Source organism: Nyctereutes procyonoides, unplaced genomic scaffold (assembly GCF_905146905.1).
Source record: "Nyctereutes procyonoides isolate TBG_1078 unplaced genomic scaffold, NYPRO_anot_genome, whole genome shotgun sequence".
NCBI lineage: Eukaryota > Metazoa > Chordata > Mammalia > Carnivora > Canidae > Nyctereutes > Nyctereutes procyonoides.
This window is the reverse complement of record NW_026575126.1, coordinates 39,043,850-39,071,387: the sequence shown is the minus strand read 5'-3', so window position 1 is coordinate 39,071,387 and position 27,538 is coordinate 39,043,850. Positions and strand designations below refer to the sequence as shown.

General features: G+C 60.9%; 1 protein-coding gene across 3 annotated transcripts in view; it reads left to right on the top strand.

The window, feature by feature from the left end:
- ABCA3 (ATP binding cassette subfamily A member 3) overlaps positions 1-27,538 on the top strand; it is a 40,177-nt gene extending 12,639 nt beyond the window's left edge. For all 3 annotated transcript variants that reach the window (XM_055341388.1, XM_055341385.1, XM_055341387.1), the window contains 26 exons: positions 953-1,212; positions 2,047-2,163; positions 2,326-2,446; positions 5,648-5,821; positions 7,234-7,415; positions 9,190-9,333; positions 9,782-9,905; positions 10,090-10,244; positions 10,517-10,672; positions 10,823-11,033; positions 11,767-11,917; positions 13,094-13,192; positions 14,149-14,335; positions 15,236-15,539; positions 17,273-17,546; positions 20,173-20,377; positions 20,696-20,915; positions 21,224-21,382; positions 22,073-22,245; positions 22,803-22,931; positions 23,015-23,209; positions 24,755-24,942; positions 25,400-25,570; positions 25,837-26,027; positions 26,196-26,269; positions 26,663-27,538. In XM_055341388.1, coding sequence (XP_055197363.1) covers positions 953-1,212; positions 2,047-2,163; positions 2,326-2,446; positions 5,648-5,821; positions 7,234-7,415; positions 9,190-9,333; positions 9,782-9,905; positions 10,090-10,244; positions 10,517-10,672; positions 10,823-11,033; positions 11,767-11,917; positions 13,094-13,192; positions 14,149-14,335; positions 15,236-15,539; positions 17,273-17,546; positions 20,173-20,377; positions 20,696-20,915; positions 21,224-21,382; positions 22,073-22,245; positions 22,803-22,931; positions 23,015-23,209; positions 24,755-24,942; positions 25,400-25,570; positions 25,837-26,027; positions 26,196-26,269; positions 26,663-26,794 — 4,496 coding nt within the window. In that variant the 3' untranslated portion in view covers positions 26,795-27,538. The remainder of the gene's footprint in view (positions 1-952; positions 1,213-2,046; positions 2,164-2,325; positions 2,447-5,647; positions 5,822-7,233; positions 7,416-9,189; positions 9,334-9,781; positions 9,906-10,089; positions 10,245-10,516; positions 10,673-10,822; positions 11,034-11,766; positions 11,918-13,093; positions 13,193-14,148; positions 14,336-15,235; positions 15,540-17,272; positions 17,547-20,172; positions 20,378-20,695; positions 20,916-21,223; positions 21,383-22,072; positions 22,246-22,802; positions 22,932-23,014; positions 23,210-24,754; positions 24,943-25,399; positions 25,571-25,836; positions 26,028-26,195; positions 26,270-26,662) is intronic.

Here is a 27,538-nt window from a genome sequence, read left to right as displayed (position 1 = left end):
TCACCTTGCTCTTCTCCTAGGTCTGGCAGGCAGGCTGCTGCAGTTCCGTGGTAGAGGGCCTTGGGTATTTTAAATGTCGCCGTGTTTTTTGTTTTAAAGATTTATTTATTTATTTTATTTTATTTTATTTTATTTTATTTTATTTATTTTATTTATTTATTTTATTTGTTTTATTTATTTTATATTTATTTATTTATTTATTTATTTATTTATTTATTTATTTATGATAGAAATAGAGAGAGAGGCAGAGACACAGGAGGAGGGAGAAGCAGGCTCCGTGCTGGGAGCCTGATGTGGGACTCGATCCCGGGACTCCAGGATCGCACCCCGGGCCAAAGGCAGGCGTTAAACTGCTGAGCCACCCAGGGATCCCTAACGTTGCCGTGTTTTATGAGCGAGGGTGCCTGCGCCCGTGTGCTCACTCCTCTGCTGTTCTGGGGCTGTGCCCCCTCCTTCCTTAGGCTCCCCGTGGCGGGCTGGGCTCTGCGCTGGGATTCCTCGTCCCCCCTCTATCACTCCTCCCAGGCCCTCCTCCCCAGCAGAATTGTATTGCAGACCACCTAGTAGGGGGTCAGAATGGGCAGGATGAGGTTCTGAGCAGTGGCCTTCGGGCTGTGATGCCTGCTAGCCCGGTGGATGGAAGGCTGCTACTCAGCGAGCCTCAAGATCGCAGGATTGCTGTTGATGGTCTTGGGGGCCTGATGTACTCACCATGGTCCTTCAAAGTGGACGAGGGAGGTGGAAGACAGGGCCAGAAAGGTGCTGCCTGGCCGGCCTTGGGGGGTGCGGGTGGGGAAGGGGCCCTACACGCCAGAAGGCCCAGCCACTGCGGGTGTGTTAGGTGGTGCCGCCCCGTGGCCGCCTTCACCAGGGAGACCTGGCACAGCTCAGGGCACCACTCTGTGAGCCGAGCTGCGCCTGTGACATGGCTTTTCCCACTGTCCATGCTCAGGGTACATCCGCGAAGGCTTCCTGGCCATGCAGCATGCGGTGGACAGGGCCATCATGCAGTACCACGCGAATGCCTCCACACGCCAGCTGTTTGAGAAGCTCACTGTAATCGCAAAGAGGTTCCCGTACCCGCCTTTTATTTCGGACCCCTTCCTGGTCGCCATCCAGTACCAGCTCCCCCTGCTGCTCATGCTGAGCTTCACCTATACCGCGCTCACCATCATCCGGGCTGTCGTGCAGGAGAAGGAGACGAAACTGAAGGTGGCCGTGGTCTGTGTGTCTTAGGCCCGTGTGGGTGGGTTGGGTGCAAGCCGGGTGCTGCTGGGGGCAGCCAGGCATGGGGTAAATGCCCACCGTGGCGCCGGTGATCCTGGGGCTTCTGTGAAATCAAGCCTGGCACATCCGGGTCCCTAAAACCCTGATAAAGCACCGAGTTTTGTGTGCAGTGTGGTAAGGCCTGACACGTTGACAGGACCCCTGTTGGCATGTGCAGGACACAGCATTGAAACTAATCTTCATGATTCCCATTAATTTTCTTGCCATGGCCACCCTAACACTACGTTATATAGTTACTCACGTCCCGTGTGCTGAACAGAGTTCCTGGAGAGGCCGGACGTTTCCGTCCCGGGCTGTACAAAAGGCCTGTTGGCTCTGCACGGTCAGGGCCCCCGTAGGTGGGCTGCCGGGCGTAGCAGGACAGGATTAGGGAGTACGGAAAGGTTGCTGAAGTACACCGGCAAGGCCGTGTCCCCGTAAACTCGTCCAGTGACGCTGCCAAGTACCCAAACTTTGAAGTCCTGCCTTTGTCAGCGGGGAGCACACTGGGTGAGGGGCAAGGTGGGCCGATCTCCACCCCCCAGCAGGGAGGGCGCCCCAGGGGCACAGCACGTCAGACCGGGAGGAGGAGGAGGGCAGGGGAGGATGACACAGGTGGACCATGCCCTTGCCTGGCGTGGGCTGTGTGTGTCCCCGGCATCCCACTGTCCTGTGTTGGCCCGTGTTCGGCCCCGGGTGCACCCACGCATCCCGCACCCCGCACCCACGCACGCCCCAGGCGGCTGCAGCCCATGCCAGCACGTGTGGCCCTCTCCGCAGGAGTACATGCGCATGATGGGGCTCAGCAACTGGCTGCACTGGACCGCCTGGTTCCTCCTCTTCTTCCTCTTCCTCCTCGTGGCCGTCTCCTTCGTGACCCTGCTCTTCTGCGTCAAGGTGAGCGTGGGCTTGTGGAGCTTTTGGAGCGCTCGGGGCTTTCAGGGTGAGTCGGCCCTTCCCACAGCCCCGTCTGAGGCCCCGACGTCTCAGGTCTAACTGTCTCTGTCCCTACCTCCCCACGGCCTGCCCACGTGACCCACGGGATGCCACGCGGCGCAGGTGAAGAAGGACGTGGCAGTGCTCACTCACAGCGACCCCTCACTGGTGCTGGTCTTCCTGCTGTGCTTCGCCACCGCCTCCGTGTCCTTCAGCTTCATGGTCAGCACCTTCTTCAGCAAAGGTGAGCCGTCCTGGCGCGGGGACCACAGCCCCCCAGGAAGCCCTGCAGCCGGAGGGCACTGTGCCCTGCACCTGCCTTAGACTCAGGCCTCGGGGTGGCGCAGGCCGGGCAGTCTTTTCTCCAAGGCTCTGCAAGCTGCTCCTTGCCCGCACCCCGTGTCCGCGGCCAGGTCCCCGTCTTGCTCCCCAACCCATCCTGTCCTGGCCGCAGGGCAGGCTGTCCGCGAGTGCATGAGGCCCCCCTCCACAGAGCTGTGGTTGGTCTTCTACCAACGCTGTGGAGTGAGGACGCCTGTCTTCACCGCCTCGTGGTTCCGCTCACACGTTCCCCAGATTCTGCGGGCGGCGATCACTGGCCTGTCCTGCAGCCCTGCGGCCCCTGCTGGGGCCTCTCCCTCAGTCCTGGGTCTTCTTTCTTTTCCTGTTGAGGCAAAACACACATCACAGACCCCTGATCACCGTAACTGTTCTCCAGCTCGCAGTCGAGTGTCAGCACGTCCACACGGCAGTGTGACTGTCCACATGGTGGTGTGACCATCCCCCCCACCCCAGAACCCTCCCGTCTTCCCAGACGGCTCTGCCCCCTAAACACCGACTCGCCGTCCCTCCTCAGCCCGGGTGCCCACCATCCACTTTCTGTATCTGCGGTTGTGGCCACTCTCAGTATCTCGTGAGAGTGGAATCACACAGCACGTGCCCTTTTGTGGCGGGCTTCTCTCGCTGTGTGTACCATCCTCGGGGTCTGTCCCCATTGTAGCAGGTGTTGTGAGGCTGTGTGACGTTCTGCTGTGTGGATGGGCCACATTTTTTTCGTCCACCCACCCGTCCGTGCCCACGCAGGGTGCTTTTTAGTGCTTGTGAATCATGCTGCTGTGAACGCAAGTGTGCAAGCGCCTCTGTGAGATCTGCCTTCGGGGGTTGTACCCAGAGTGGAATTGCTTGGTCTTGTGCTCATTCTCTGCTGATTGTCTGAGGAGCTGACAGACTGTGTTCTGCAGGGACGCTGCCACTTTGCATTCCCGCCCAGAGCTCACGGTGACTCCACACGCTCAGCAGCGCTCGCCATGTCTCTCTATGTCTCTTTTGCACTTACAGAAACCTTCGTGCTGAGTCTGTAGGACTTGCTCACTTGTCTTCCGGGTGCCCGTTTGTCCCTTGGTGTATGTTCTAGAATGTTCTAGAATCTACCGAGACTTCAATTCTCTGCCATCAAGTACTCAGCTGATTCTTGGGCACATCCGCTCATTCTTGTTTCCTCCTCCATTTTTGTGGGAAAACACTCCTCTTTCTGTGGTGGAAGCACTTCTTCATGTGCTCCTAAGTCCACAGCTTCCTCATCCTGAATTCCGGGGTTTCCCGTCGCACACCAGCCTCCCCTCGGAGGACTCAGAATGTGTGGCTCATCCAGAGATTGCAAGCTCCAGCTGAGGCTTCGCCCCTGATGCTCAGACTCACACACCACGTCCCTGAGACGCTCAGGATGCACCTCCACCACCTCCTGACCCCATCCCCAGAAGCCCGTTCCTGTTTCTGCTGGTAGCACCCTGTCCTTCCTGCCGCTCTCACCAAAACACCTTGGGATCATCCCCGACATCTGTCTTCCTGTCCCATTGTGCACCACGTCCGATGAGCAGTTCGTGTCTTCCCCGCCTCCGCTGTCCCACCCCCACCTCACCCCCTGTTGGCCATTGTCACCAGCCTGGTTCACAGTGACCTCGAGGTGTCTCCCTGCTTCTACCCTTCAGCTCTGGACATGGCCAGTAGCTGGCATGTAGTGGCTTGAGTTGTCAGCTAAACTAGTCACTTCTTTCATGGAACACCATTTTTGCTCAAAAGAACCACCCTCGGGCTATAATTATTCACACCTGGGTGTTTGGCAGGCATTTCCTCTAACGTGAGCTTGTCTTTTAAGAAAAATGGACGGTATCGGATGTCAGTTGTGAAATCCCAGCATTCAAGCGAAAAATAGGGTTTTACAAACTTGAATCTAACACCATGAGCTTGACAGCATCTCAGCAGTTAGACTTTTAGGAGGTTGGTGATCGTATCAGCCAACGTGATTTATCTGTACGTCGTACGATAAAGCATGACCGTACTCAGAAGATCTGCATAACTCAACAAGCAGTACGTTGTGCATGACCGAGGCATCCCACTACGGGATCGTGCCCGAGTAATAACCCATTCTAAGCGCAAGGTAGGCCAGTGGATTTTTGGGTAACAGCGTGACAGGTTCATCGGTCAGAGTCCATGTGGCACCTGACCTTTAAGAAACGACTGCCTGTGGCGTGGTACTTGAGTGACAGAGAAAACCCACGAGTATCTGGGGAGGCTGTCAAAATACGTCTCCCCTTTCTGGCTGTGGACCTGTGCGAATCTGGTTTTGTTGGTGGGCTGCACCCAGCACAGCGGCCATAATCCCTTAAATCAGGCATCGCAGAGGCTTGTGAAAATGTAACACGATGCCACTTTTCTCACTAAATTGTGTGAAATAGAGTGGACTTCCATAAACACAGTTACGTTGACCTATAGCAGGTTTGTTACCGTTCTCAAAAGTCTTTAAATTGTCCTAGTGCTAACCCATGACACAGTAGGAGTAGATAAGCATGTGTGTGCATCACCCACACGAGCACACGTTCCGTGATGTCCTCAATCATTTTTAAGGCCGCAGAAGGTTCCGAGGTCCAAAGTGTATGAGGGCCGCCAGCATGGGCCACAGCCGCACCCTTCTCCCCATGACTCCCATCAAAGCTCGCCCACGTGTCACCTTCCCGTCGGGGCCTTCCGTGGCCCACTGGTGGCTGTTGCAGCCACAGCCCGGGGGACCCCTGGTCCCTGTCTTGTGCCTTGGGCTCTGCCCTGGGCTGCCCAACCCGGCACCCCCGTCCTTTACTCTGTGTCCCCCGCGGATTAAGCTCTGGGAGGCTTGGGGCCCGTGCAACACAGCGGCCGCCTGTGCAACGAGTAAGCACGGGAGGGGAGCCGTGGCCTGGGGTGGGTGCAGAGCGTCGCCTCGGCCAGGTGCCCCCGCCCGGACTTGGCCCCCCCCAGCCCCCACCCCAGCCCCACGGCGGCCCCACCCAGCCCCATCCAGCCCCACAGTGGCCCCACCCAGCCCCCCCGGCCACCCCCGCCATCCGCCCAGCCCACCCGGCCCCATGGCCGCCCGCCCACCCGCCTTCATCGCAGGCTCCTCTCCCCGCAGCCAACATGGCCGCAGCCATAGGCGGCTTCCTCTACTTCTTCACCTACATCCCGTACCTCTTCGTTGCTCCCCGCTACAACTGGATGACTCTCAGCCAGAAGCTGCTCTCCTGCCTCCTGTCCAACGTTGCCATGGCCATGGGAGCCCAGCTCATAGGGAAATTTGAAGCGAAAGGTGAGTACCTTCCTCTGGCAAGCCACGCTTGCCACCCTGGTTACCCCGAGAGCGCGAGGCGGGCGGCCTCCCTCCGGGTTGGGAGCCCTGGGGAGGTGGCCCCGACCTGCAGCGCGGGGGACAGAGCGCTCACGATGGCTACCGTCGCCCAGAGCGGCTGTCGCTGCGGGAGAGCAGCGCCCGGCCCCAAAGCCTGCGGGGGAGCAGCCCCCAGCTCCGGTCAGGCGGGCTGGGGAGGAGGCCGCGGGCGTGGTGTCACGGGCCAGGACCGTTTTCGAGATTTTTGTGAAACTTCCCGATCCTGTGAACGTCATGGGGTCGAAGTAAAGACACCGTTGGGCACACGCCCTCCCGTCTGCAAGCCCTGCACCGGCCCAGGCCTGCGCAGTGGCCCCAGGCCCAACCTTGAAGGCCACCCGCTGTGGGGTGCCCGTGGGAGGGCCCTGGAGGGCAGAGGAGGCCGTGGCTGCTGGGAGGACGCAGGAGGGTGAGCGTGAGCTGCCACGTGGCCACAGATGTCCCGTCTGGGGACCGCCCTGTGCTGCCCTCGCTGTGTGGTTCAGGCCGCATGGTCTCACCCCAGGTGTGGCAGAGTCCTGGCCGTCGTGTGTCCTAGCGCGGGTCTGCGGGCGGGGGACGGCCTCCTCTTGAGCTCGAGTGGTCTTCTTCCTTGGCAGTGTCTCCTGAGCCCTCGGCCCTAAATACCTGCATTTCTGTGTTTAGTCGTGTGTGACCCACGTGGGCTTTTTAAATGCACCGCCTCTCCCAGGGCTTCAAATACTTTTTACAAGGCCGTGAACGAGAATCTATCTACGTGGCTACTCTTGGCCTTCAAAGTTCTCTGCTGATTTTGCTGAACACGGACAAACTGACAAACTTCTAGTTGCTTGAGAGGGACCAAAGCCAGAGCACAGCCAGTTCCACGGGGCCCCTTGAGCCGACGGAGGGTCACCAGCCACGCGGAAGCCCCGGGCACCATTAGGATGTGGGGTTTCAAACCAGGGGGGTTCAAGACCCATGGGCGCCACTCGGGAGAGCTTTATACGTGCCTCAAGTACTTCTCTTTTTTGAAAAGACTTGCGTTCAACATACACTATTCGTGTCGGCCTTACTGGAATCATACATACGTATGTGTGTGTTTGTGTGTGCACACATGTGGATTGTGCGTGTGCACACGACTACCACATACATGGACACGTGCGGATGTGCATGTCGGTCGTAAATCGAACAGGAGCCCACCTCGTCAGCCCCACGAGCTCTGGTGTCTCACGGTTGTCCGGAGCCTTGGGGAAGGTCCTCAGCTGTGCTGTAAATGCAGGAAGGGACAAGTCACGCTCACTGCAGTGACGAGCACATGTGTGCTGTCGCGCCCCAGGGCCTGTCTCAGGCCCACGTCCCGCTGTGTCTTCTAGGCGTGGGCGTCCAGTGGCGAGACCTCCTGAGTCCTGTCAACGTGGACGACGACTTCTCCTTCGGGCAAGTGCTGGGCATGCTGCTGCTGGACTCTGTGCTCTACGGCCTGGTGACCTGGTACGTGGAGGCCGTGCTCCCGGGGCAGTTCGGCGTGCCCCAGCCCTGGTACTTCTTCATCATGGTGAGTCCTCACAGCCCTTTTCTGCACACTGGCCACCTCCGCAAGAGTAGGGGTGTCCTCCACACACTCTGCGACGCCTCCTCGGGCTGGGAGAGGGGACCCCATCCTGTGTGCAGTCACTGAGCCATGTGTCCCAAAGGCCCTAAGACCCTCCACTGGCCAAGAGGAGCCCTGCGCTTCATGGTCGGAGAGAAGAGGCTCACGAGGGACCCACACATCCCATCCCCGGCCTCATCTCAAACAAACATCCTACTGGGTTTTCTGCCTACAAAGTAATACAGCATCTCATAAAAATGATGCTGCTTCTAGAATTCACAGCACAGTCCCACCACCCAGAGATGACCCAGGCTGGCCCGCTGGCGTGTAGTCCAGATGGTTTTCCTGTGCACATGCTTACGGCCTGAGCGTATGTGCATCTAACATGCATGTGCTTAGTTTTGTTTTTTTAAGATTTTATTTATTCATGAGAGACAGAGAGAGAGGCAGAGACACAGGCAGAGGGAGAAGCAGGCTCCATGCAGGGAGCCCGACGCGGGACTCGATCCCAAGACCCCGGGGTCACGACCTGAGCCAAAGGGAGGTGCTCAACCACTGAGCCACTGGGTGCCCCACATGTGCTTGTTTTCATAAAAAGGGGACTGTGCTGTAAAGATGCCCGAGACTTGTTTTTTTAACCTAATCATCTTAAGTACAAACATGCCTGGATCTTTTCATGAATACTTGCAGATTTTTATTTATAAATTTTGTTTTACTTTTTTTGAATCACGTTTACGTATCTGCATTTTCCTGAGTCACCTTCTCTTTGAGTGCACGGTGCCGTGTGGAGGGGCCGCTGTGGGGTCCATCAGCCCCTGCTGGTGGTCACTGAGGTGCCCCGTGGTGCCTGCTCTCTGGCGCTCACTGGCGTGCTCCATCAAAGTGAAGACGCCCCTGACCCACGGACGCCCTGTCACTTTGTCATCAAGAGAGAGAAACGCTGACAGTTATGCTTGTGGCATTCAGTGATTTATAGCACACGCTCTGGCGTCCCTTACAACATGAGCGGTGTGTCCCTGGAACCAGTGTTGCTAGAACCATTCCAGGCATGGCAAGTACCCCGGGATGGAGATGGGGGTCTCCCTGCAGGGCTGAGTTGGGGCGGCTCTCCTGGGGGCCCGTTTGTCCCTTTCTTATGACCCTGCCCAAACCAGTGTGCCCCCTGTGCCCACAGCCATCCTCGAGGGCATGGCTCTGCACAGCCTCTGGCTACATTCTTACCCCTCCCGCAGCCTGGCCCTGTGATGGCAGGACGGATGGCGGGGATCGTCCAGACAGGGGGTGGTGAAGCTTCCTCATGGCAGGGGGAGACTGGGCCTTTGGGCTTCTCTTGCTTATTTTCTGAGCTCCTGCGGAGCTGAGTGAGGCCAGCCTCACTGTGTTTTGCCCAGATACCACTCTGGACTGGAACGTTGGCTGGCCTGTCTTTAGTTGAAAGGCCCTTATTGACTTTTCCTCTGTGTCACATCTGAGTCGTCTGCACTCCAAGTCAGCCTGCCAGGGACCGGGTGCCCAGATGGCAGATCAGGAAAGGCTCAGAACATCCCCAGGTCAGATGAGGGAGAAGCCATGCGGCTCGTAGCCTCAGGCCACGTCCCCTCTGCAGCAGCCCACCGCCCTGCTGAGGGCTGCATGCTGTCGTGTAGTTAGCGTGTCTGTGTTAGTGTTTCTGCTTCATCACACACAAAACAAACTGACACGAGTCAGCTCCTTGAGATCCGTCTGATTTCCATCCCAGCCCTCGTACTGGTGCGGACACCCACGGACAGTTTTGGGAAAGGAAGAGGAAGACGATGACCCAGAGAAAGCGCTCAGAACGGAATACTTTGAGGCTGAGCCAGAGGACCTGGTGGCTGGGATCAAGATCAAGCATGTGACCAAGGTGCCACACTCCGTGGGGTTGGTGGGAACGGGGGCACGGGGGCCTCGCCCTCACCCAGAGCTCTCTCCAAGCCAGTGACCATCCCCAGGCCTTGTTGCCCTCTGGGCCCCCATGACTGCTCTCTGACCACTCCCCAGGCTCCATCCCCAGGGCCCAGGGGATCAGGCCTGAGTCAGCAGCACACGCCACTTGGAATGAACCCTCCTGTCAGCTTTGCAAACGCTTGCTGTGCTCAGGGCACTAGGGACCGAAGTCGGGCCCCTGCTAAGCTGGGGGACTATGGGCGATGGGAGCAGCATGGCCTCCAGTCAGCACTCTGCCCGAAACTTCCTGCCTCCGTGCTGACTGGTGATGCTGGGCAGGGTCTCCTGAGTCCTTTCGGACTGGTGCTCCGGAGGGTAGGTGGGGGCAGGGTGGAGTCTGAAGCCGAGGGCCACCTCTGCTGCAGGTGTTCAGAGTGGGGAGCAAGGCGGCTGTCAGAGACCTGACCCTGAACCTGTACGAGGGGCAGATCACGGTGCTGCTGGGTCACAATGGCGCGGGGAAGACCACCACACTGTCCATGCTCACAGGTGAGGGGCCCAGCCATAGGCCCTCACAGTCCCCAAGGCGGGAGTGGCCTCACTGGCCAACCTATGGCCAGGGTGCTCCGTGAAATGAAGTAAAGCCACATGCATGAGACAAGCCTCGCCCTTGTGCCGACCAGTAGGGCGTCTGCACCGAACTTACAGCTCCGTGTCTTCTGCTCGGCTCTAGGTCTCTTTCCCCCGACCAGTGGACGGGCATATATCAACGGGTACGACATTTCACAAGACATGGTTCAGATCCGCAAGAGCTTGGGCCTGTGCCCCCAGCACGACGTCCTGTTTGACAACCTGACCGTCGCAGAACACCTGTATTTCTACGCACAGGTGAGTCAGCAGTGAACTGGACTCAGGACCCATGGTGGTTCCGTGGCCCGTGTACTTGGGCCCCAGGGTGCGAGCCCTCGGCCTCCCGGCAGACAGGGCCCACTCCAAGCAGCTGAGCAGCTTTCGTGGATCTGCAGCAGGGAGGCGGGAGGGAGTCCGGGCACCAGGCGGGCACACTGATGGAGGAGGCGGCACCAAGGCCAGGCTCCCGGCAGCCCATCCCCCGCCCCCACCAGGACCCCCTCCCGACCTCCCCACACCCACTGTTGCAGCTGAAGGGCTTGTCCCGCCACAAGTGTCCTGAGGAAGTCCAGCGGATGCTGCACGTCCTCGGGCTGGAGGACAAGCGGGACGCCCTGAGCAAGTTCCTGAGCGGGGGCACAAAGCGCAAGCTCTCCATCGGCATCGCCCTCATAGCGGGCTCCAAGGTAGGCAGATAGGAGGCCCCGGGCCAGGGCCGGGCACCCGGGGCGGCTGCCCCCCATGGGCAGGGGCGGGCTGCAGACCCCCAGACGCCCACAGCGTGGCCACATGTGCACAGAACCAGAGCCTCCCGCGTAGCCAGCCTCCGTCCCCAGGTGCTGATGCTGGACGAGCCCACCTCGGGCATGGACGCCATCTCCAGGAGGGCCATCTGGGACCTCCTGCAGCAGCACAAGAGCGACCGCACCGTGCTGCTGACCACGCACTTCATGGATGAGGCCGACCTGCTGGGGGACCGCGTGGCCATCATGGCCAAGGGGGAGCTGCAATGCTGCGGGTCCTCACTGTTCCTCAAGCAGAAGTATGGTGAGTGGGGTGGGTGGGCAGCGGGGACAGGCCCTGTCCTGGGCGGGGGGCTGCTCGCTTCCCCAGGGGGATGCTGAGGCCAGCGGAGGGGCTAGGACAGGAGGAGGGAGCAGACTGCCCAACTTGGTTAGGACGACATCCAGCGGTGGCCGGGGAAAAGAAGACCAGCCAAGCGCCAGCCAGGGTTGCTGAGACCTCCGGTGCCCTGGTGGAGGCCATGCTTGAACGTAGAGACTCTTGAGCCGGTGGCCTGTGGCACGGGGTTTGCCCTGTGAGCGGGTCTTCCTTTCCTGAGGGCAGCTCATGACCCGACACAGTGCTGGCCTGCCAGCAGGGTCCACCCATGTCCTGTCAACGGGGGGCACTGGCTGTCCTCCTTAGGCACCCTGGGGCCTGTGTGCCCTGTTGCTGCAGCTTCCTGGGGGTGGCTAGAGAGGGCAGCCAACATCCTGGGGCTCCCCTGGGGAGAGAGCAGGGAGGACAGGTCTCGGGAACAGTTCCCAACACCGCCCTTGAGACTTGGAGTCTGGAGTCGAGTCTTCACCATGTAGCACCCCTGCCCTCCACCCCAGGCCTCAGACATCTCTGCCCAGCAGGGGGTTGGGAGTCCAAGCCCTCAGGATGGCGCCCACGCTGGGTGCTTCCTCCCCGTCACTCCCTCATGGCGAGCCCAGGGCCCAGTGAGACAGCATAAGCGGGAAACAGTGTCACACAGGGCTCCTGGCCGTTGCAGGTGCAGGCTACCACATGACGCTGGTGAAGGAGCCTCACTGTGACCCCGAGGCTGTCACCCGGCTGGTGCGACAGCACATCCCCACTGCCACGCTGGAGAGCAGAGCTGGCGCCGAGCTGTCCTTCATCCTCCCCAAGGAGAGCACGCACAGGTGCGGGGCCTGGGGCACACTGGCACCCACCTGCGGCGGGTGCTCCGTCTTAGAGCCCTACCCCTTGTACCTGTCAGGCTGGACCGGGGGGGGCGGCCTGTGACAGCACTCGGGGAAGGGGGGACGGACGAGCTTGCAGGACCCGCAGCCAGACCTCCCGGGGCCGCGGAGCACAGCAGCCTCTCAGGGTCGCTTGTGGGATTGTGAACATGCATGTTCCCGGTGTCAGGCCTGGAGTCCTGCGCTCGTGTGTCGCAAACACGGCAGACGCCTAGGGTGGTGGGTGGAAACCAGACTCTCGAGTCACATTCAGAAACAGGGTGCAAATCTTAATAATCTTGCGGTGAATGCAACTGGGTTGTTTGGTTTTAATAACTTCATAGGACCCACCAACTCGGTCACCCTGTGATTTCATCAACATCTGTGAGGTTACCCTGCCCTCATGGTTTTACCCCCCGAAATAAGCTAGTGAATGTCCTTTCAGAAAACTCTATCTGAATCTCCCCTCTCCTGCTCAGGATAGAGTCCCGACAGCAGGTAGATGGTGTCTGACTTTCCCGTCAGCAGGGCGGGAGAGGGTCCATTTTACTCCACGTCTGCCAGCTTTGAATAAACAGGTTTTTTTGTAAATGTTTGTGTATCCCGTGGGATCGGTGGCGTCCTGTATGTCTGCTGTCACCGCCAGCAGGATGTGGAGCCTGGCTGCCGCTCCTCGGCCCCTCGGCACCACTCCTCTGGGTGCCAGGAGTTCCTGTCCCTGCGCGTGTATCTGTCCATGTTTTATGTCTTAACATCAGCTGTGTTTGCCGCAGTTTTTTCCCATTGGTCGTTGACTAATTTTGTGGGATTTTTTTCCACATGAGTACAGTTAATGGGTCATATGTTTTTCCTTGTGATTTTTTTTCTTAGAAAGCACTATCCCCCCCCCACCTCCAATCAGGTGAATAGTCATCAGTTTCTCTGGGTGTGTTTTGCGAGGACGTGTGCTAGAGAACACCTCCCATGTACGCCCAGCAGAATGTCACATAGGGACAGGAAAAGGGAGAGACAAAGCCCGACTCCAGGGTTTTGCAGCGGCTTTTCAAGGACTCAGGTCCCTGTGCTCCCCCCGACAACACGGAGAAATGAGCTCCCTCTAAATGAGAAGCGGCTCTTCACTCGGGTTCTTGTTTCCAGGTTCGAAGGCCTATTTGCCAAGCTGGAGAAGCACCAGAAGGAGCTGGGGATCGCCAGCTTTGGGGCCTCGGTCACCACCATGGAGGAGGTGTTCCTCCGGTCAGTACACACACGTGTCCAGCAGTCCAGGCGCAGTGCTTGTGGGACACGTGACATTGAGGCCGCCCTTACTGGCCGCATCCCATGCCCGCCTGAGGGGGTCGGCCGGCTGCAGGGAGTGCCCCTCACTCCCTGCAGCGTTCCCCACTCCCAGGCAGGGAGCGCCCCCCTGAGCTCAGGTCTCCAGAAACACATGCCTCCCCTCCCCCCCACTCCCATCGTGGAGAGTGTGCAGGCACCCCAGGGGCCCCATCCATGACAGTGGGGGCTGGACAGGCCCCCAGGACTGCAGCGGGGGGGCGGGACTCAGTACCACACCCGTGTTGACCAGACTTGAGTGCTGACCTGGCAGATAGAGAGCGGAGAACTAGAAATACGGAAACAGGTGTGAGCTCAGGGTCTTTCAGTGAGGATCCCAGGACCTAAACCAGGCAACGGAGCAGTGAGTGTGTACATAGTGTGCATGAATGATGTGGCTCGTGGGCATCAGGGTGGCTCCGGCCCCCTGCGGCCCAGCACCCAGGGGCCTGCCAGCCTCACTGCTTGTGCTCTGCACATACTGGCCGTGCTGGGCCCATTTGGGGTGGCCCCTCCCAGAGCACACCCCTCTGCCTGCAGGCCTCAGCTTGTGCCCACAGCGGGCACGACTACCCTCCAGGGCTCCCGCTGTGCCCCCAGCCCCTTCTCTCCTCCGGAAAGCCCTGGCTATAAATGCTGGCTTCAAGCCATCTCCCAGGGGGACCGGGATCCTTGTGGGCAGGGCTCTGGTCTGGCCGTCCGTCTCTGCTGGACTCTGCTTGGCGGCAGTGCCCAGTGATCTAGTGACATCTATTGATGAGCCAGGGAAGAACTGAACCGCCAGCCAGTAGGGCCAAGGATGTGCTCCTCCTCCTCCCACCTGGACAGCCCCCCAGGAGAAACCGAGTGGTGACCGGGCCTCCTGTGTCTCGGCACAGGGTCGGCAAGCTGGTGGACACCAGCATGGACATCCAGGCCATCCAGCTCCCTGCCCTGCAGTACCAGCATGAGAGGCGGGCGAGCGACTGGGCAGTGGACAGCCACCTGTGTGGCGTCATGGACCTGACAGATGGCGTCGGCTCGCTGATCGAGGACGAGTGCACCACCACCAAGCTCAACACCGGGGTGAGCGCAGAGGGCTGGGCCAGCCGGCACGGGAAGGCTGGGGGACCCCTGAGCCCCATGCGTTCATGCCCACGAGGGCAGACAAGGGCTGCGGAGTGTCAGTTCACTGGGAAGAGGGCACATCAAAAGTCACGTGGTCCTGGCAGGGAGAAGGAAAGATCTTTTATTTTTTAAAAGATCTTATTTATTCATGAGAGACACACACACACACACAGAGAGAGAGAGAGGCAGAGACACAGGCAGAGGGAGAAGCAGGCTCCGTGCAGGGAGCTTGACGAGGGACTGGATCCCGGGACCCCAGGGTTATGCCCTGAGCTGAGGGCAGATGCTCCACCGCTGAGCCACCCAGGGTCCCAACCCAGAGGATTTTAATCAAGCAAGTGTAATTTCACCTTGTTATAATTGGGCCACCCACAAACAAGTAAACATGTCACGTGGTTCTCACGGTGCTCCATGTCCCCATCCTCCTCAGTGAGGCAGAGGGCAGCATTGGCCCGTCTTACAGATAGAGCACCGTGGCCTGGGTCCAGGTGGCACGGCCAGCAGGTGGAAGAGCGGGACGCTGACCCTGGCGCCCGCACTTGCAGGACTGCAGCCCTCTGCCCCCCTGTGAGTGCGGCCAGGTCCTCCTGCCAGGATCAGGGGAAGGGCAGAGGCCTCAGCTCCCCCGTGGAATCACAGCTGGTCCCCCGAGGCCCCGTGACAACGAGCCAATGAGACCCCCCCCAGGCCCACGTCAGGACCTGCAGGGACATGTTTGCAAGAAGCCCGGGGGCCTCAGGGCACACATGTCAGCCCGAGGCCCCCAGGCCTGTGATTGGACCGTGCCTGCTGCTGGCAGGCAGGGTTCCGATGCTGGCCCTGCGTGACAGCCGTGTTGCCCCGTCCCCTCTGCCACAGCTCGCCCTCCACTGCCAGCAGTTCTGGGCCATGTTCTTGAAGAAGGCTGTGTACAGCTTGCGCGAGTGGAAGATGGTGGTGGCCCAGGTCCTGGTCCCTCTGACATGCGTCACCCTGGCCCTCCTGGCCGTCAACTACTCCTCTGAGACCTTCGATGACCCCATGCTGGAGCTGACCCTGGGTGCATACGGCAGAACCGTGGTGCCCTTCGCCGTTCCTGGGGCCTCCCGGCTGGACCAGCAGCTGTCGGAGCATTTGAAAGACATGCTGCAGGCTGAGGGCCAGGAGCCGCGGGAGGTGCTGGGTAAGGGAAGGCCCCTGGCCCGGTCCGGGTCCTCAGAGCCCAGCTTCCCGACCCAGGCACTGTGGGCCTCGGGGGCGGTTAGTTCCTTGCTGACCTGCACACCGTGGTCCCAAAGCATCCCTGGCGTTGCCTTCCCCCAGCCCCCCTGTTAGGGAAGCGGACATGCCTGCAGACCCTGCCGCTGGGGGAGAAGGCTGGCGCCCTGAGTCCAGGGAAGACACAAGGCGGCACCCAGGGCTAAAGTTTGCCAAGGTAGCCTGTTTTGGGGCCATTGTAGGTGAAACATGAAACCTCCGTTGCCCTTTTTTGTTCGCCAGGCTGGTCACGGCACGCGCTGAGGTGACACAGTGCTTTCTTCCAACATGTCAAACCAAACCAAGACCCTCCGTGCCCCGGGTGGTGGCCATGGGACCAGTTTAACCTCGTACTCAGGTTAAACGGGACGTGTGCACAGGCTGGCTCAGTTCACTGGCCACCGCCACGGGGCGGCCCCAAATCTGGGCAGTAGTCAGGTTCTTGTTTAGACAGCTGGATGCCCCCAAAACAGGCCAGCCCTGCAGTAGGCACCGCTGCCAGGCAGGAGCTCGCACAGCCCCGCCCACCACCGTGACCCCAGTTACCTCTGCGGAGGCGGCGGCGGTGGACGCCCTTGTCATGCCTTGTTTCCTGGCTGTCACCCAGCTTCAGGGCTCTCAGGGCACACGGTGGCTCCAGGGCGTTCAGGACATGGCCTCATAGCCCCTGGCCTGGGTCCTTCTGGGAGGCCATTGTGTTCACTTCCTCGTCAAGTGCGTGACCGTTGGGTTTGGCCACCGTGCAGTCTCATTACACCATATTTAAGGACTCGAGACTGTTCTCCCTGTGTAACAACAGCTGCGGCGGGCCTGGGCGGAGCCTTTGCAATTGTCCACGTGGGGCTCGCTGACACGTCCCCGTGCCCTCACCGACCCTGGGTCCTGCAAGGCCGTATCCTTGTTGGCCCCATTTACAGCTGCGTGAGAGGCAGGGCCAGGCAGTGAGCGCGTGTGCGGGCGCGTGTGATGCTGGACCTGCAGCCACCGCGAGCGTAGGGCGGACCCCGGCGCCCCGCATCAGAGCCCCCTCTCCCAACGTGTCCGCCACGGAGCTAAGTGAGGACCAGCAGGTCGGGGCGGGCCGTGGCCACGCAGAACCCGAATGCCCGGAGGGGCCAAGACCTCAAGTGGGGGTCGGCTGGGGTGCTTCAGGTGACCAGGAAACGCCCCACTCCCTCGAGCCGATCTCTTTAAACACCGTCCCTTTTTTCTAATTATGAAAGGATACTTCCTCCATAAAAACTAGAAAGCTAGGAAAACAGGCAGAGGTCCTGTCTCATCGCGCCCCCTGAGGGCCACCCGTCCCTCTCCCCTGGCCGCCCCGCCCCCGTGCACCTGCTGCCCCCCCAGTGGCCCGTCAGCCCTGCCAGGTCTCCCCTTCAGAGCCTCACCTTCCCCTGAGCGGCTCCTCCCTGCCACGCCAACCTGGCCCAGGCTGCTCCCGTGAGCGTCCCTCCGGAGGCATCTGTGGGGCGGAAGGAGGAGTCGGTCCGTCGGCTACGGGGTGCCCGCTCGCCCTGCTGCTCCCGTGACGTGGCCCCATGGCCGTGGCCCGTCTGCGCGAGTAGACATCTTTCCCACCGTTCCCGCAGGCCTTCCGAGCTCCTCAGGGCAGCCACCTCGGGCACGTGCCACTGACCCTGCCATTGCCTCCTGCAGGCGACCTGGAGGAGTTCCTGATTTTCAGGGCCTCGGTGGAGGGAGGTGGCTTTAGCGAGCGGTGCCTGGTGGCCGTGTCCTTCAGAGATGTCGGCGAGCGGACGGTGGTCACCGCCCTGTTCAACAACCAGGCGTACCACTCCCCGGCCACGGCGCTGGCTGTGGTGGACAACCTTCTGTTCAAGCAGCTGTGTGGCCCCCAGGCCTCCATCGTGGTCTCCAACTACCCCCAGCCCCGGAGCGCCCTGCAGGCCGCCAAGGACCAGTTCAACGAGTACGTGTGCTGCCCGGCCTCCTGCCCCTCTGCCAGGGCCCCAGCCCACCCAGGCACTGCCTGGGGCCATCAAGGGTCATGTAGATGGATAAAGCACAGTATCTGCCTTCTGGCAGCTTCTGGGTTCTGGCCAGGGAACCCCCACCCCACATCTTCTCAGCCTTTCATCCGCACCCTTTCCTTGGATAGCACATAAGCTAGTGAGACCTTGCCTATATCCAGTGAGGTCTCCCGGGGTTGGGGGGGGACTTGGAGGGGGGGCAGTATCCTCTTCCCAAATCTGTCCCCGGTTCCTACTGACCGCTGTCCCCAGGGGTCCCAGCACATGACCAGGACGCAGAACACAGTGAGGTCAGGTGTTGCTGCCCAGGGTGACCTCGAGTCAGGAGGCCCCGTGTGCATCTCTGCTCTCAGGCCGTGTCCTGCCCTGCTGTGGGGGGGACCCTGGTGGCACAGCGGGACCGCAGGGTCGGGAACCACGCTGTTCTGGGGAGTGGCCTCCACTCTGTACCCTGGGGGGATAGGCCCATGGGGCCCTGGGATCCTGGGTGGGGTGGTCGGCAACCGCAGGCGGGGCAGGGGGCTGTACCAGGGACATTGGGAAGGGGCAGCTCCCCACTGGTGGGCTCCGGACAGGGAGACCCGCAAGTTGGCCTCAGTGTGGTGGACAGGCTGGCGGGAATTCTGGTTTGTGTTTGCAGCTTTAGGAGATGTCATTCTGCACCTGTTTTGTAATGTGCAGTGGATTGGTTGTCAGGGCCTGGCTGTCAGCATGTCTGATGTGATTGGCACACAGGGTTACGTTAGTTCCAGGTGACCTTTCACCACGCAAGTCGACTTGGCATCCCCCCTCACACATGGGTAGCAAGTTTCTTTCCAGTGGTGAAGGGCTTTAAGGTGTTCTCTCTGAGCACCTTTCAGATACGCCATCCAGTGTCACACCTGTAGCCGGGGTCACCTGGCTGCACCTGGCATCCCCAGGACTTAGTTCCTTCATGACCAGGAAATTCGCACCTGTTGATACCTCACCTGCTTTGCCCACCCCCACCTCTGGCAGCAACCAGTCTGTTCTCTGGTCTACAGGCTGCCTTATGTTTAAGATTCCATCGGTTAGAGAGATTTATGCTATTTGTCTTTCTGACTTAATTTAGCCCAGTGTTCTCAGGGTCCACCACATTGTCACCAATGGCGGGATGTCCTTCTTTGTCACGGCTGGAAAGATCCTGTCGTGTACATCCCGGGTTTCTTGATCCGCTCACCTGTCGACACTCAGCTGTGTCTGCCTCGGCCGTTGAAAGTAGCCGCCGTGAGGGTGGCGGTGCAGACAGCACTCCAACCAGTGATTCTGTTTCCTTTTTTTTTTTTTTTTAAGATTTTATTTATTTTTTTAAAAGACTTATTTATTCATGAGAGACACAGAGAGGCAGAGACACAGGTAGAGAGAGAAGCAGGCTCCATGCAGGGATCCCAATGTGGGACTCGATCCCGGGACTCCAGGACCAGGCCCTGGGCTGAAGGGAGGCTCTCAACCCCTGAGCCACCCAGGTGTCCCTAGCGAGTCCATTTTCTGTAGATAAGCCCTCATAAGTGCAATTGCAGGAACATATGGTGGTTCTGCTTTTAGCTTTTCATGGGGCGTCCATGCTGCTCTCCGGAGCGGCTGGCCCAGGCTGAGTTCCCACCAACAGTGCACGAGGGCTCCCCCATCCACATCCTCCCTGGCACCTGCTGGCCGTCTGACCACTGAGGTGTCCTCTCGTCGTGGCTTTGATTTGCATTTCCCTGGTGGTTAGTGATGCTGAGGACCTTCTTGCCTGCCTCTTGGATGCTCAGTATAATTTTGCTGAGCATTACGTGGTGCCCCACAGAAGCCCCGTGACACAGCGGCCACTCCCCACCCCTCTGTCCCCTCCTCCAGGTGGCCTCCATGCTGTCTCTGCCTCATGGACTGGCCCGCTCTGGGCATCTCGTACGGATACAGTCATATAATAAGAGGCCATTAAAAAAAAAAAAAGGAAAAAGAGGCCTTTTGTGACTGGCTCCTCTCCCTTTTAAGGCCCATCGTGTTGTACTGTGGATCCATAATGCCCTCTTTCCAGCCAAATGACATCCAGGTGTCAAAGTACATTTGTTAAGACAGACGGTGCTGGTTTCTGGAAGGTGTCACTGGCCAGCGACTTCAGAATGTGGAATGGACCCAATGTGAGAGATGAGCTGCCTCGCGGGCGCTTGACCATGGGGGTCTGACCCGGACAGAGCCAGCTGCGTGTGGGGGTTCTTAGGAGATGTGGGAAAGGCAGGTGGGTCGGGGGTGCCGCCGTCCCCTGCATGTCTGTGGGGAGCAAGTGCCCAGCGATGGGCTGAAGGCAACTGGGAATATGGTGGTGCCCTCACTGGGGACAGGAAGCCCAGAGGAGGAGCCATTCTAGGGGGAATGGGACTTTCCTCACTCCAAGACCACCCCACACACACCGGCTCTGGGATTCTCTCTTAAGCCCCTTTCAGGGCGAGGCCCCTCCATCACATGCTTTGGATAGTGACCAAGGACCTGTGAATGTCCCCTGCCGTCTGGACTTGCTGTGCTCTGTCCCTGACCTGCCCTGTCCTCCCCCCGAACCCCCTGCAGAGGCCGGAAGGGATTTGACATTGCCCTCAACCTGCTCTTCGCCATGGCTTTCCTGGCCAGCACATTTTCCATCCTGGCAGTCAGCGAGAGGGCCGTCCAGGCCAAGCACGTCCAGTTTGTGAGCGGCGTCCATGTGGCCACATTCTGGCTCTCCGCTCTGCTGTGGGACCTCATATCCTTCCTCATCCCCAGTCTGCTACTGCTGGTGAGGGCTGCGTGGTGCTGGGACCCTCCCCTGTGCGTCGGGGTGGGGGGCTTGCCTTCAGGGGCCCCCGCACAGACTGCAGCTCAGCCCCAGCCCTGGGAGGAAGGCAGGGAACGGCCCCTGGCAGCACCCCTCAGCTGTGCTGCACCCCGCCTCCACCCCACTATGTGGCAGGGCCCCGGAGCAGGCTGCCCCAGGGACGGCTCCAAGGGCGAAGGGAAGAAGGGGTTAGGTCATCGGGGGTGGGGGGGGGTGTCCCAGGGCTGGAAGCCGCTGTGGAGACAGGGCCCCCAAGCTGCCTGCCCCTGTGCCGTGCAGGTGGTGTTTAAAGCCTTTGACGTGCACGCCTTCACGCGAGACGGCCACATGGCGGACGCCTTGCTGCTGCTCATGCTCTACGGCTGGGCCATCATCCCTCTCATGTACCTGATGAACTTCTTCTTCTCGGGAGCAGCCACTGCCTACGCGAGGCTGACCATATTCAACATCCTGTCGGGCATAGCCACCTTCCTCATGGTCACCATCATGCGCATCCCAGGTGGGGGCCTGGAGTCCAGCCCGCCCGACGCCCTCTGCCCCAAACCTGGGCCAGGCCCCTCTGCCAAAGGTGGCCCTCCAGGGCCAGCAGCACTTCTCCCTCCCGGTTTCAGCGGGGCGGGAGGGGGAGGGGTGCCCCAGAGGCGCTGTCCCGGGAAGGCCTGGTACCGTACCTGGGGGTAACACCGCTGGGCATCCAGCCCACACACACACAGAGGGGACAGACAGGAACCCACCCTCCGAACCTGAGGACCCGTCCTGGGCGTCGTGTATCCCCCAGTGCTGACTGGTCTGCACTCCTCCCTACAGCGGTAAAGTTAGAGGAGCTTTCCAGAACCCTGGACCACGTGTTCCTGGTGCTGCCCAACCACTGCCTGGGGATGGCCGTCAGCAGCTTCCACGAGAACTTCGAGATGAGGAGGTACTGCACGTCCTCCGAGGTTGCCGCCCACTACTGCAGGAAATACAGTGAGTGTCTCCCCGGCCACCCTCTCCCCGGGACCCTTGTCCTGCTCCGCTCTGCAAAGGGGCTCCCCCTGCCCCCCAGGCTGCCTGGCTGACCACGTCCTATGTCACTCTGCCCATCAGGCATCTCTGCATCTCAGTCCTCCCTCTGCCTTTCTCTCGCAAGGACAGCTGTGCTTGGATGCAGGGCCCCCCCTAAATCCAGGATCTTCCCTTAGGACCCTTAACTTGTCACATCTACAAGGACCCTTCGATAAGTGGGGTTGCTCACAGGTTCTGGGGGTCAGGACGTGGACGTGTCTCTCTGGGGCCTCCTTTCAGCCTACCACACGCCCTTCCCATGCCTGGAAGTGTCTTCAGATTGGTCAGCTGTCACCGCTGTGACCAGGGCGGGGGTGGGGAGGCACGTTTTCATGTCACAGTGCAGCCCCTCGAGCAGAGAAGGAGCACGTGAGTGAGCAAGCGAGGGCGTGACCCGGTCACTTGTCACAGGCACCCCAGGCGAGCAGGCAGTTCTTAGGGCTTCCAGGAGGCCTCGAGGAGCTCAGGATGCAGCCTTGGGAGAACGAGGGGACCTTGTGCTTTCACAGCCTCCGTGGGGGCATCTGCGTGTGGGCCCCTGTGGGTCTAGAGAGGGGCTTGGGCTGTGACCCAGGGCCGGAGGGTGCCGTGCTCACTCCCTTGCCCACACAGACATCCAGTACCAGCAGAACTTCTACGCATGGAGCGCCCCGGGGGTCGGCAGGTTTGTGACCTCCATGGCTGCTTCCGGCTTTGCCTACCTCAGCCTGCTCTTCCTCATCGAGACCGACACGCTGTGGAGGCTGAAGACCTGCCTCTGTGCCTTACGGAGGAGGCGGGCGCTGGTGAGTGGCTCCAGGGTGCTCCGCACGCCCTACCTCCCTGCGGTCGGGGAGCCCCAAGGCCCCAGGCAGGGCGCACGGTAGGGGCCGCAGTGCTCCCCGGCGCCCCAGCTCTCCAGTCCCGGACCCTGGGGCCTCCACGGCCTCCATCTTGGCAGAGGCTGTCCAGGCTGGCCGCCCTCGTGTGTGTCACGTAGGTCCCATCCCACAAACACACTTGGAGGAGGCCGCGCTGGGCGTCCGCGGGAACGCAGGGCGGGGCAGCTGCTCTGACCTGTGAAGACCTCCCTGATGAGCCTCTGTGCACAGAGTACAGTCTCCCCCACCCTCAGCCGAGTGTCTTGGCTCTCTCGGTGCGTCCTGCACCGTTACCCTGCACCGTCCTCGCTCCTTGGCAGGTTGTGTCTCCCTGATGCTCACGTCAGCCTAAGTCCACCCGCTGTCCTTGTAAAAGCCCCGAGGCAGCACACAAGCCATCTCAGAGACCCCACCCTTTGTCCCATGGAAAAGGACCCCCTGAGCAGGAGCTCACCTGTGGGGTCTCTTTCTGGAACAATTAGACAGAAGGGTACGCTCAGACGTCAGCACCTCCTGAGGACCAGGATGTGGTAGATGAAAGGAACCGGGTCCTGGCCCCCAGCATGGACTCTCTGCTGGACACACCTCTGGTTATCAAGGAGCTCTCCAAGGTAGGCCGGCCCCCCAACACCGGCTCCGGCCTACGCGCTCCCCCCTTGGCTGCCCCCAGGCCCCAATGCCCGGTGCCCTGCAGGTGTACGAGCAGCGGGCACCCCTCCTTGCCGTGGACAAGATGTGCCTCGCAGTCCAGAAAGGGGAGTGCTTCGGCCTGCTGGGGTTCAATGGAGCCGGGAAGACCACGACTTTCAAAATGCTGACAGGGGAGGAGACCGTCACTTCTGGGGACGCCTTTGTCGGGGGCTACAGCATCAGCTCTGAAATCGGGAAGGTGGGTGTAGCCGGGGAGGCAGGGATGGGGCTCGTGTCTGGCTCCCAGCTCGTGGACGGTGGGACAGGCAGTGACCAGGGCCCAGAGCGAAGCAAGCGACAGGGAGGAGAGGGGAAGGCAAGAGCCCCAGGCCATGGTCTCCATGGAGAAGCCTCTCCTCTGCACCTGGGGCCGGGTGCTCACAGCTCTCTGCGGCTGTGTGTGCAGATCTGTGTTAATGGTGCCCTGGATGCTCAGAGCAGGCTTCCCCCCAAGAACCAGAGCTGCATAAAATGCCAATGACCGAGCACGTCGGTAAGGGCGTCATAGAGCCCGCTGCGTGGTGAGGGACCCCGGCCAGAGTCTGCAAAGGACGATCCACGTCTGCAGGGGGGCATGCTGTGCTCCTGGCAACCCAGGCTTGGGTTTCAGGGCCCATTGAGTGCAGGGGAGAAACTGAGGCCTGGGACCCCTGTGGGAGGGTGTCATGGGAGACTTCCTGCATGTGGGGCCAGGTGAGGACGAGCCAGGCGCCCTCCCACTCCCTGTACCCCTGGGGGTCCGGTGGAAGGCCTGCTGCTGAGGGGAGCAGAGCTGGGGCCTGTGCCTCGGGGGCCACCGTGTGTCCCAGCTGGTGGCGGGGCTTCTAGTCCTCCATGTCCGCGGAGTGCAGCACGCACCCTCTGGAAGGGGCCTTCCTCTGAGGCCCCCAAGAAGGCTTCAAGGTGTAGGGCCAGTGCACACATGCAGAAACAAAGGAGACATGCATGGCCCCACATCTGGAACCCGCAGACGCAGGGCCTCACGGGAGAAACAAGGCCCCCACTTCAGATTTCCAAAGCCCAGACCCGGATTATGAAACACCTGTGTTTACTGTGTGCGGAGAAATAGGCAAGATTAGAAACACCGGCAGGAAAGAGGAGAAACCAAAACCACGTCCTAGAGGTTGGAGAGGGAGGGGACCCGTCCCTGCATTCAGTCTGAATTCCAGGGGGACGGAGAGCATGGGACAGGTACTGAGTGATGGGGCAGCGGCCCACAGTGTTCTCAGGCACCTTGGACACAGACTCTGGGAGCTCAGAGCCCCCAGGAGGTGAGGAGAGAGGGACCCCGAGTCTGAAATCCACTGACCGACCCCAGGCTCCCCAGCCCGTTGCCAGCAGCTAAAAAGCCGGGAGACGGTGCGGCCACATGGGGTCTTGGCTCCACGCACCATCCGACCAGGTGCCACCCGCCCCCGAGGTGCCACAGATGAACCCCGCTGCAGTCAGAGGGAGAAGAGGAAGGGCCTAGCGCGCCTGTACAAGTGGTGACACATCCGCAGGCATTGTCACGTCTGTCCGTTCTTGCTCCAGCCTCCCCCACACACTGTGGCCACCTGGGCTCCGGCCCCATCTGGCCTCTCGGGGTGGGGCGGGGTGTGTGCCCGGGGCGCCCCCAGGCTGGCCAAGGCCCCACTGTGTCCCTGACAAAGTGCAGCATGGTAGCCGCCCCAGACAGAGACACTCGCAGAAACCTGGAGGGGCCTCCTCCGACCACCGCCTCCCCCCACGCCCCCGCCTCCAGGTGCGGCAGCGGATCGGCTACTGCCCCCAGTTTGATGCTCTGCTGGACCACATGACGGGTCGGGAGACGCTGGTCATGTACGCCCGGGTCCGGGGCATCCCCGAGCGCCACATCGCTGCCTGCGTGGAGAACACGCTTCGGGGCCTTCTTCTGGAGCCGCACGCCAACAAGCTGGTCAGGACATACAGGTGTGCCTATGCCCTGGCCCCCTCCCTGCCCGTGCCCCAGTGACGCCGACATCTCCCAAGGTAGAGTTGGCATCTCCCTTACTCTAAAGCTGGGGGTGACCAAACAGGTCAGGGGCCGGAGCGCCCCCCCGTTGTCCCAGGACCGATGGGGGATTTGGCGACATGACCCAGGCATGGATGAAGGGGGCTACCCTGCCAGTTCCTGCTACCCTGAGGCCAGGCCAGCAGCAGGGCGACGTCACGCCCCTGTCAGGCCCCCTTCAGCACAGACAGGTGGCGTGGACTGACCTCCCTCGGCACAGCTTTATTCGGGGGCCCCCACAACTATAAGGCGGGCTTTCCAGGCACGCTCCCCATTCCTGTTCACCCCGGGGCGCCCTGCAGTCACGATGCTGGGACACAGGCAGCCCAAGCTGACCATCAGCCTCGCCCCGCCCACACACCCCTCTGCTCCCAGTGGCGGCAACAAGCGGAAGCTGAGCACTGGCATTGCCCTGCTTGGGGAGCCTTCGGTCATCTTCCTGGACGAGCCATCCACCGGCATGGACCCCGTGGCCCGGCGCCTGCTCTGGGACACTGTGGCACGGGCCCGCGAGTCGGGCAAGGCCATCATCATCACCTCCCACAGGTAGAGCCGGGGTCTCTGGGGGTCAGTGGTAAGAGCCGGGACAACTGCTGGCTGGGTGGGGCCAGGTGGGCAGAAGCCCTGGTCGCCGCGGGTGCAGATGCTGTGAGCAAAGGCCCCAGCCTAGCCACGGGGGCCACCCTCTACACGTGGGAGTCAGGAACCATTTGATCTGGCCGCCACACCGGCCCCCTCTGCGAGAGCCTCCAACACAGTGGACAGGCCCCAGCAGGCCCAGCCCTGTGTCAGGCCTCTGCTCCCCTCCCCAGCATGGAGGAATGTGAGGCCTTGTGCACCCGGCTGGCCATCATGGTGGAGGGGCAGTTCAAGTGCCTGGGCAGCCCACAGCACCTCAAGAGCAAGTTTGGCAGCGGCTACTCGCTGCGGGCCAAGGTCCGGAGCGACGGGCAGCAGGAGGCGCTAGAGGAGTTCAAGGCGTTTGTGAACCTGACCTTCCCGGGTGAGTGCCGCTGGCTGCGGCCGAGGGAGGGCATCCGGGCCTCATCCCTGCCAGGTGCCACGTCGTTGTCGTCCTCGTTGTCGCTGCCCCGGGGAGGAGGGCCGTGATTCCAAGGTCCCGGGCCCTCCAGCCTGGCCCTCACGAGGACGCGGTGTCTTCTTCCTGCAGGCAGCGTCCTGGAAGATGAGCACCAGGGGATGGTCCATTACCACCTGCCCGGGGCTGACCTCAGCTGGGCCAAGGTGAGCTGGCTCCTGCCAGCCTGGCAGGGGCTGGGGAGGGCCCTCCCAGCAGTCACTCCGCCTGTGGGGGTTCTAGGCTCCTTCCAAAGAGGAGTCACTCACAGTGTCTGCTCTGGCACTCGTGCTAACACTTGCTACGTTTGGAAGTTCATTTGAGGCAGAAAAAAATCGGTGCAAAAAAAGAAAACTGGCCCAGAGAGGGAATATAGCTTGACCAAGGTCACATCTGAGCTGGGAAGATTCGGGGGAAGGCTGGTCCCTGAGGCCTGCTCGTCCTGCACAGCCCCCTCCTCCCCCTGGGCACCCCAGGCCCCAGGCTGGGGTGGGGGGTAGGACCTCTGGGAGCCTCACCAGCCCTGGGCTTGTTAACAGCAGCTTTTCTGCTTCCGCCAGGTGTTTGGTATTCTGGAGAAGGCCAAGGAGAAGTACGCCATGGATGACTACTCCGTGAGCCAGATCTCCCTGGAGCAGGTCTTCCTGAGCTTCGCCCACCTGCAGCCGCCCGCCGAGGACGAGGGGCCGTGAGGGGCCGGCAGGGGTGGGGCAGGTGGGCACACAGGCGGGCGTCCTCTCTCTCCGAGTTCATCTTATCCTGCACCTTTATATCCAATCACTGTTTTCTATAACGGACACGAGAACCAAGGCACAGTAGGGACCAGGGTATCAGTGCCCTCACGCTGGGAATCAGCATGCGAACATCCGTGTCGAAGGCCGTCGCCAAAGCTCCTCTTTGGAACTCGGGACCCAGCCAAGAGCAGTCCAGCAGCCTATGCGGGCGGAGAGCCATTCAGGAAGGGGCTGCGGCCTTCCTGGGGGTGGACTTCCTGCAGTGCCCGTGAGGAGGGCGCCCGGTGACACTCCCACGTCTGCACACAGCATGGGGAGCCAGCAGGACAGTGGGCAGCAGGGTTCACCAGGTTGCCCGGAATGGAGAGAAAGTCGCCCGTCGCCACCCACGCAGGAGGTGCCGGCTGTGGCTGGGCTCTGCGGTCCTGGCTTCCGGGGCTGGGGGGCGGGGGGCCTGGGAGTCGCTGCTCCATGGAGCGTGGACACAATGCCGGGTAGAGCTGACCCTGTGCCTGACACCATCCCACCAGCGTCTTCTAGGGTCAGCTGGCTTGGGGAGCAAAGGCAGTCCCTCGTTTCTCTGGTGAAGCCACCAGTGGGAGGCCAGTTGGGGATCACTGCGGGACGGAGTGGCCGTCTATGGAGGATGCACCTCACACGCGGTGACTCTGTGCAGAAAATAAAGTCCGGGAGGGTACATGA